Source organism: Camellia sinensis, chromosome 14 (assembly GCF_055761805.1).
Source record: "Camellia sinensis isolate YWXY chromosome 14, ASM5576180v1, whole genome shotgun sequence".
Lineage (NCBI taxonomy): Eukaryota > Viridiplantae > Streptophyta > Magnoliopsida > Ericales > Theaceae > Camellia > Camellia sinensis.
In genome coordinates, this window is record NC_138974.1 from 21,535,751 (window position 1) to 21,545,637 (window position 9,887).

Genomic DNA, 9,887 nt, shown 5'->3' on the forward strand with positions numbered 1-9,887 from the left:
AATGGCTGCAGAGGTTTGCTGGCTGAGTTTCAGTGAAGTAGATATGGTGTGGGCTTCGTTTAGGAAATCTTTTTTGGTTTGAATATCCTTCGAGCAAGTCCGAACCATCTCTGAAAGGGTTGGCCATTCCGTGATGATCTTGGCCAATTGTTTCAGTTGAATGGGGTTGAAAGGATTAGGGGAGAGGTTTAGAACAGCAGTAAGACAGGCCAAGGTTTCATCAAGTTTGTGGAGAATGATTTCTTCAACAAGGGTGTTAATGAGGTTCATGAAGGTGGTTAAGGTTTGTTGAGTTTCAACATGAAAGAGATGTAGCCTTTGAGGCAATGGGGATATTTCGTCTAGATGTTGTTGAAGAATAGAAAGTTCGGCCCAAATATCCTGGCATGGACCGATGGCCTATGAACATAAATAGTTTGGTGAGAATATATGCTTGCAAGTAATAAAGAGTAAATAGGATGAGGCTGGAAATGATAGTACCTGTCCTGATAACGTGCGTGCAGATGGTTGGCCTTGTTCGGTTGCGGTTGTGGCAGCAGAAGGGGTTGTTTCTAGTACTGATGAAATGACAGCATCAGCGCCTTCAGGCACTTTTTCTAGTTCTGCTAACAAGGAAAAGTGATGAGGACCTTCAAGTTCTGTCTCATACATTGGATGTGGAGATGAGTCGTGTATTATGTCCATCCCTGTAATTGGAGAACAATACCAGTTACTTAAACAGAAGTTTTTTTTTTTTTCAAACAAACAATCACAGTCACATTTGTATTTCTATTTACCTTGGTTGTTGTGAACTTCTGGTTCAGGGGATTTTGTATTGTCATCTGTTGGAGAGGATTGGCTGTTGATTGAAATGTCAAATTCAATCATCTCTGATTCTTTGTTTAAAGTTTGGGAATTGGAGGGGTTGGATGGTGATGGTTGAGGGCTAAAGATAGAAGGGACAATGTGTTGAAGAGAAGCGGAAGGATATTGTGATGCAGATTGTGTAGATTGCTGTGGCGAAGACTGTGAAACAAGTTGTAAGAAAGTTTGTTGCGATGCTTCAGGTGGTGGTGGAGTTGGTTGTATAGTGGTTTCTCTAGGTACATTGCTGATGGGACTGGGAATTGGATGAATGTGTTGAGGAGCAGTGAAAGGAACCTCATCATCAGTAGCAGTAAGGAGTAATCTCCTTCTTTTTATCTGCACAAAAGTAAGTGATCAGTCGGGCGTGAATGGAAATTGAGATGATGTAAATATGTAAAGTGAAGGCATACTTGGTGGAGCTGCCTTGAAGGATTTGATGTTGTTTGGCCAACCATTTGGCTGAGAGGGATATCCCAATCACTTAGGTCTGTACTTAGAGCAGGAGCAGTGGAAGGCTCTTTTCTCTTCTTCGCCGTGACCTCTGTCTCGGCAGGGGTACGGGTGGTAGTTCCTCTCTGTGCTTGTGTCTGCGCGGCTGCGAAAGAGTCTGCCATTAATTTCGGAACTGAGGGGGTGTTTGTCTGAGTAGTTGCATCCATTGGAGCCTTGCCTTTATGTTGGTCCCTAACCAATTGTTCAGCAACAGGCCCAATTTTGGCTGTCAAAGGTTAAACAAGTTAGTGTTGTAGAGAAAAAAAATAAAATTTGCATGACACAGTCAGAGATATGAAGTATATGAAGGAAGAATACCTGCAGCCTTAAGCTTGGAAGGCGAGGATATGAGGCTCTGATTATGAATACAAGTGTCGTGAAGGCAGGTTTCAAGTGGCTTGCAGAAAATAATGGCAGACATAAGTCCCCACCAATGGTCAAAAGCAGTCGAGCAGTCTGCAGCAGGTTTGAAGAAGAAGGGGCCAAAATCTTGGAAAAGTTTGGTGTTCTCTGTCAAAATGGATTCAGCTTGCGTAGGATCTTTGAAGAAGATTTTGGAGCCAATCTCCTCATGGATGGTTGGGTGGAAATAAGGATAACGGATACCTTGGGAAAGACCTAATTGCCTGGACCATTGATTGGGACAGTATGTCTCAAAACTGCAGTTGGACATCTTGGCAGAGGATATGGAACAGCCAACCAACACATGTCTAGAGGTGAGAATGTGTCTCCAAGTCTCATTTTGTTCTTGGACTTGCTCATTGTGTAAATCAGAATGGTCTACGAAGAGGAAGTGAAGTTTGCTGGAGGAGAATTCAAAGTTTTGAAATGGCATGTACAGGTTAGAAGGTCTCTTTGAAGGAAGGTTGTAAAACATGGTAAGCTGATTTCTGAAAGTGAGGATGGGTTGGCTGTTATAAGTGAGCAGTTGCTCAACATAGGAGTAGAAAACATGTTTCGAGGTGTTAGTTGGTGGGGGTCGTGCCTCCGGGAAATAGGCATACAACCAGGCCTGGAAAAGCCAGAAGGGGCCACCACAGTTGCTAGAAATCTTCTTGTGGACAAAGGAAAATAGGGCCTTGTAAAGGGTGGCAAGAAGATAAGAGGCTAAAGCCATAAGTTGGCCATCTTGCATACACAAGGCAAGGGGGAGGTACTCTTTCGTGATCTTGTACCCAGGGACACAAAAAAGAAACTCACAAAGCCAAAGTAAGTAAAAAGCAGTTCTTTCTTTGTCATGGACAGGGGAACCAGGCTTGCCTTTGTATTTTTGGGCGAAATCTGTATAGCACCTGTCAGTGTTTAAAGTAAAGCTCACTTTTGGAGGCTCAAGGAGAGCATGAATTGGATTGCCCAAGATTGGGAGACCAGTCAAGTGAGCTACATCTAAGATGGTAGGGGAAATCATACCAAAATTGAGGAGTAGGGAGTTACAAGATTGCGACCAAAAGCATGCAGCAGCAGCAATCAGCCCTTTGTCCATGTCATAATTTTTAGTCGACAGTCTAATTGCTTCACTAATGCCCTAGTGCTTCCATACTTCACCGTCGTGACCTTCAATTCTCCTGGCCCAGCTTCGCCAAACAGAGTCTGGTGACCTCCACGATCTGAGTGGGTTTTTGCTGACATTCTAGTTAGTCCACTTAAGTCCAGGTTGGTTGAGAAGAAGGTTCTCACCATTACCAAGGGGATAGTATGGAGCTAGCTCGTCTGGGAAGTAAGATGCAAAGGTAGGGCCTAGAGTAGCCTTAGCAACAGAGCTTGTGTTGGTCAATAGGGTTGCACCAAATTTTAGAGGACCAATACGTGCTCTGATAGGGTCTGGGAAGCGGAGTAGGTCTTCATTGTTCTCCTCAGATGATGATGGTTGAGATTTTTTCGGCGCCATGGCTTAGGGTTTTGTGGTGTTTGGGTTTTGAACGTCAATGCTTGAGAAGAAGGAGTACAGTCTGGGGAGTTCGAATCACAGGGAAATGAAGTGGTTTGAAGTTGAAAGGGTGGGTCTTTTATAGCTTATGATGGGGCCCGTACTAATAAATTTGCTATTGGGCCCAAACAATAGCCCCCTTGCTGAAGTTAAATATCATATGACTTGGACCCCCACAAGGGGGCACCCCTATGACCCCTCTCTCTCTGATTGGCCAGTTTTTTAAAATTTTTTTTTTCTTTCTCCTCCAATCACTAGCCCCCACGTGTGTGTGTATGTGGGGAGGGGGGGTGCAGGTGGTGATTGGAGGGGGTCCCAATCGCTTTCGCAAGGTTAATTCATATGATATTTAACTTGAACAAGGGGGCCATTCTTTTTACCAAGTTTTGCCAGTCTCTATCGATAGATGGTCCACTTAATCGAGGACACATGGCCAAGTCTGAAGGAATGTCCACCACTTCAAAGTGGGCTCTCTGCATGTGGGTCACCTAGAAGTGATGGGGGAAGTCTTTAGCACCAGTCATGGAGTTAGTGGGCACACTTTCAGGAGGAAGCATAAGACAAAGCAAGAGCCTTGCTCTGTCGACAGAAGTTTAAAACAGCTTCTGGCCATGAAATAAACACAAGAAAAGGGAGATCGACAGATAGAAGTGGAGGTTTAGTATACTTGGAAAGCTTAGAAGGGAGATCGTTGGTTTCGATATTCGTATACTGTTTTTGTGGCCCATCATTGCATGATCCCACACGTCTACACCATAACTGCCACTGTAACTACCCCTGACTTCGAATCTTCAAGTCCCCTCTGCCAAATATTGACTCTTCCCCGCCGACCTTCCTTTTCACCATTGTGGGGGCATGTCCCTCATCATTATAAGTTAGTGGGCACACTTTCAGGAGGAAGCATGAGACAAAGCAGGAGCCTTGCTCTATCGACAGAAGTTTAAAACAGTTGGTGGCCATGAAATAAACACAAGAAAAGGGAGATCGACAGATAGAAGTGGAGGTTTAGTATACTTGGAAAGCCTAGAAGGGAGATCGTTCGTTTCGATATCCGTATACTATTTTTGTGGCCCATCATTGCATGATCCCACACATCTACACCATAATTGCCACTGTAACTGTCCCCTGACTTCGAATTTTCAAGTCCACTCTACCAAATATTGACTCTTTCCTGTCAACCTTCCTTTTCACCGTTGTGGGGGCATGTCCCTCATCATTATGAGACAAAAATCGACAGAATATTGTCCACTAAACATAACCACAATCCTTGCAAACTGGGCCACTGAACCACAACACTTGGCCACTCACTGTTACTGCCCTGACTTTGAATCATCAGACTCTGCCAAATATTAATTTCCCCTGTAATTTAATCAAAATATATTCAATGTCGGTAAACTTGAAATTATGTTTGAAATAACCTTTTTCTGTATTGTAATGACTTAAACACAATTGTTGTCCTACATTTTACGTAACGAAAATACACAACTTACATCAAAAACAAAATATACATCTCGGGTTTGTAATCAAAAAAACCGAAACTACTTTTTTTTAAAAAAATTTTCACTCATATTTTCAGCTATATTATTATTAGATATTAGATTAAAAATTCCTCTTTGCACCTATTTTTCCCACATCTTCCCAACAGCTGCTCCATTCAACTAACATTGAATCTTGCATGCCACCTGACTTACACGCTGGAGCAGTTACTGACAGTGCTCATGGATTTAGTGGCCAGCCTCCAAGAGGAAACATGAACGAATTGGGAGTCTGTATCTGTGGAGGAAAGGCTAAAAGGACTTGGGCACAGGTGGCAACTTCAATTATATGCACTTCGACAGGTACAGGTGAATGTTTTATGTGGTTTGAAGACACGAAAATGTATGCAGTTACAGAAGTTGCACAGAAGCAGTTGCAGAATCGGCAGATCATGGGGTCGTGGGAAATAATAGCTATAAAGGGCAGAATGTTTGCAGAGAGAGAGGACATGAATAACAACACAACTTACTTTCTACATTGCAACTTCTGAGTAGTTTTTTCCCTTCTACTTTCTACTTTGTTACAAACAACACAACAACACAACAACACAACAACTTACTTTGTGCGTTCTACTTTGTTACTTTCTACTTTGTTACCATCAGTTCATCGAAAGAAGTCTTCATCCTTTTCAGGCATTCAAACCAATACCACAATTGCTTGATTTTCTTCTTCAACTTGTCAACTTTAAATTACTGCTTCGTTGCTGTCGATATAGACCCATCATAATTTTACTAACAATAAACCCATGCTTTCATAGTTAACATGAAATAATTTCACAACTCCTATTCGTAACTCGTAATTCATATAGCAATCGGCATGGAGATAAAGTAACAAGTTCGTTGGGTTACTTTCTCCAAGTAACACCCAAAATTAACTGCCACTTGGATTATATACAAAATGCATGTGCTGGTATGTAATTTTGCAAACCCACATGGACAAAATTTGTATTTTACTCGAAATATAATACTAATTTACCGAAACAAGTCATACCAAATCAATACGAAGCCAAACACATCGTTAGTTGATAAACCACACCGCAAAAAACCCTTCAGTTCGATCCAGCCAAATATGGAACACAAACAAGCAACCCGCAATAGGAATCTTGGAATACGGACATAAGCCAATTTCCCACCCAAAACAATACAGATAACCCATATATATCTCACCTTCAATTAGTTTTCAAAATGACAAGTCACTGCAAACACAAATGACAACATCACTCTAAACAATATGGGAAATTTACAACTCGTCGCCTGGTACATAGGTAACGTTGTGCCATTTCCTGGCATTGTACGTAACCAATGATTTACACGTTACGTACAGCAATCCGTGCAAAATGAAAACTACATACATTATTTCCATGTGTTTTCAATAGCTAGTACTGTCTACCTAATAAATTAAGGGAATAAGTAAATCATACAAATTATACAATTACCTGATTCACCTCATCAATTGTGGTCGAATCATTTTTGCACACTGCTGCTTCAACACTACCGTATTGGCCCGCAGGTTGCTTGGAATCAGGAGAAGCATCGAAAAATAGTCACCGCTGCTTAATGTGCGGTGTACTTGGATCTACCAACCCAGTTTTGCAGCGAACGGGCAATGACTCCGCATTGTACTCACGGTCAGTTATGTGGGGTGTATTTGCATCTGAGTTAGTACCCACTGTTCGGCTAAACCGAACCTTAGGACATGTTCACTTTGTGTGCCCAATGCATTTGTAATTCCCACATTTTCTTGGTCTTCGACAGTTGGACGAGGCCCGTCCCGGGTTCCCTTTTGTCTTCACAACATCAGGATCTTCTACTCCAAATTGTCGAGGGAATGAATGTTTCCCTTTGTCTCCATTCTCATCGTTCAGATTCCTCTCATATAACTCATTCATCCGGTTCGTTATCGGAAGACATGCATCCCTAGCCTCTTTGAAACCTTCCGTTGATTGCGAGGCATATAAACACATTTCGTTGTAGGAAGAACTCAATATCCCATACCGGGCCATCTGTGTTGTAGTGCTATCAATTGAGGGTTGAGGCCATTGCTGGCCATCCTTGCTTGCAGCCCTTGTCCATCTATGCAGCACACAAGTTGGGGGAATTTGCGTTAAATTTTTGGCTTTCATAACACATATCATGTGATAGCAAGGTAGCCCCAACGACTCAAACTTCATGCAAGAACATCTCATTGCAGCATCCACTGGACTGTGTGTTACTATCCATGATCTGCCCTTCAGTTTGTACTTATAAATATAGTAGCATTTTTGACTATCCGGCAAAGGGAACACGTCCTTGACATTCAACTTCCTCTCTTATAAGATTTCATCACAGAACATTCTAAATATATTTCGGGTGAATAGCTCAGCTCCATGTCTCTCTATATCTCGCAATGGAGTAATCAATATCGAAAAAGCGTTATTTGTTTCAGCATCATCTCCAGCCTCGTTATACCTTATCCTTGCAAGAGCCCGATCATAGTGCCTAACAAATTCATATAGCTTCAATTTGTATTGGAGGAAGGGATTGAAATAAGCATTCATACACTCCAAGTGCTGAGTGCTCTTCATCCCAGTAAAGAAATGTCCACGCATATATGCCTCAGCCCACATATGACGCTTCTCATATGTCTCCAACACCCAACTGTTGGTTTGAAGTCCAATTTTTTCGACCATTGTCGTCCAGCCATGCTCAAACTTTGTCTCATCTGTTTCCATGTCCATGCACTGCTTGAAAGCATGTGTAAAGCCACTTATGTGAACATTTGAAACAATATTTTTTCCAAGATGCCAATTACATAATCGATGTCTTGCGTCTAGAAATACTCTTCTGATTGCCTCTCGCATCGCCTTATCCCCATCTGTCAGTACAGACACAGGTGCTTTATTGCCCACCGCCTCCATAAATGTTTCCAAAACCCATGTGTATGTCTCAATTGTCTCATTAGCTAGCAAAACACATGCAAATATCGTGGTCCTAAAGTGGCTAGTCACACCAGCCAACATGACAAAAGGCTTCTTGTATGCATTGGTTCTGTAAGTTGAGTCAAATATCAACACATCACCAAACTTTGCGTAGTCGGCCCGCGATTTCGAATCTGCCCAGAACAGATTTTGTAACTTGTTATCGTTACACACATCATACTTGTAAAAAAAACGTGCATCAACATCAAGTTTTGCACATAAGTAAACCAACACACCCTGCGCATCACCATCCTCAACTTCTGCTCTACGTTCGGCTTGAATATGGTTGTGCAGATCCGTACGGACGAAACCAACATTCTCATAAGACCTGGATTGATTTACCATATAGTCCATGATTTAGCTAGTCTTCACACCGACGTTGCGCATAGCCATTGCTTGAGCTTTGTCAGCGCTGTTTAAACTGCGATGTGACCTCAGATACATCACACAGTGTTGTTCCACCAATTCATGGTTGTGGTCTGCGACGAAGTGAGTCACAACATACTTTCCCCCTTCACCAGCATCTGCATCGTACAGTATGCGAAATTGGGCTTTGTAACCTACTCTTGTTAGTGCCTTGGGAGCTCTACTTTTCTCAGCTACACGGTCCAAGTATATTGGTAATCTCTGACCTTCCCTTGAACACAACCACAACCTACTAACGACCTTTCCCTCTTTATTTGTGTTAAATCTGGATTTTCGTATACTAAATCCCTTGGCTTTAGCATACGCATTGTAGAAAGCTTCTCTATCTTCGACTGAATCAAATTTCTGTTCCAGAATAGCACGTTCAACATCACCAACCATGTCATTGCCATGAGCATCGTCAACCATTTCTTTTTTCACATCGGCTCCGCCATCTTCAACATTCATGTTGGTTGCTTCTTCATTGCTCAGACCAGTTTTGCAACCATGATAAGGTTCCACCCGACTTTCATTCATCAAACGAATGTCATCTGCTTCATTTGGAATGTTATAATCATCACCTTCCTTTTTAACTTCTGCTTGGGCCATATTGCACATGACATTAGTACAAACAATTACTTGATAACCGAAAAATGTTAACACAAACACAAACATGACATTTTCACACGGTTTAGTTGTTTGTGCAAACACAAACACTCGCTTGAGAAAGAGACAGGTTAGTTGCCAATGGAGGGGTTTCCATTTGAGTGAAGCGTAGAGCGGTTGAAGTTAGGATGGGGGTTTAGTTGACGGAAAATAGCTAAAGTGAAGAGGCCAGAGAGACAGAGAGGGAGATAGAGAGAGGGAGACAACTCCATACCTTATATATAGTTGGAGAGAAGGGCTTTACTTCAGCAATGGAACCAACACAGGCTTGTAGTTACGTTGTTGTTGGAAATCGCCCATTATATTGTTCCCTACAGGGCTTCGTCAATGGAACGAACCCGGCAGGGGCTTCTCGCTGTTAATGGAAATCAATAGTTACACTGACCCAACCTTACACAGAGAGGAGAACAGAGAGAGATATGGACGAAATACAGAGAGTGAGTGGGATGCAATCATGCAAATACAAGCATTAACCGGTTGCCCCGGTTTCAACTTTTTCACAATTAAACAATTCAATGGTCTTGATCAATTATTGTAATCTAACGGCTAACAATTGGGTTGCATATGGTGTCCAACCTTAAGGGGGTTGCACACTTAAACAGAACCCTTATAAAAAATATAGAGAATGACTTCATAATTTGTTGCAATTTTTTAGCTTTTTACTTAAAAATCACTCTTTCCAAAATTAAATGTTCAAACATCAATTTTTAGATATCAACCAACAATATTTATGTTGGAACAATTTAGGGCTTGTTTGGGATGTTCTAAATAAGTGCGCTTTTTGAATTTTTATAAAATATGGGTTGGGTTTGAAGTGATGTGTTAGAGAGGTGATGTGACTTAAATAAGATAGTGACTTTTTGACTTTTTAACTTTTTTTAAACATGTCAAACCAGTCCTTAGTTTCGTTTGTCAAATGGTGGTTTTGGAAATGATATTCAAATAATACAAATAATGTGTATTGAGAGCTTTTGTAGTGTGTAAATAAAATTACTCAATATTATTTGACTTAATGGTTGTGTAGTATCTTCTACGATGTGAGGTCTCCAATTTAAGTCT

The 9,887-nt window shown here is 41.6% G+C and overlaps 1 protein-coding gene across 1 annotated transcript; it reads right to left on the minus strand.

Moving 5' to 3' along the window:
- Positions 1–8,114: 8,114 nt before the first annotated feature.
- Positions 8,115–8,591, minus strand: LOC145806838 (protein FAR1-RELATED SEQUENCE 5-like). Its single transcript, XM_082904673.1, has one exon. It carries the CDS (start codon positions 8,589–8,591, stop codon positions 8,115–8,117), a length of 477 nt encoding a protein of 158 aa, XP_082760799.1.
- Positions 8,592–9,887: the final 1,296 nt, after the last annotated feature.

Excerpts from the sequence above, each read along its gene's own strand:
- LOC145806838 (XM_082904673.1), bottom strand. The coding sequence starts at position 8,591 with ATGGTTGACGATGCTCATGGCAATGACATGGTTGGTGATGTTGAACGT.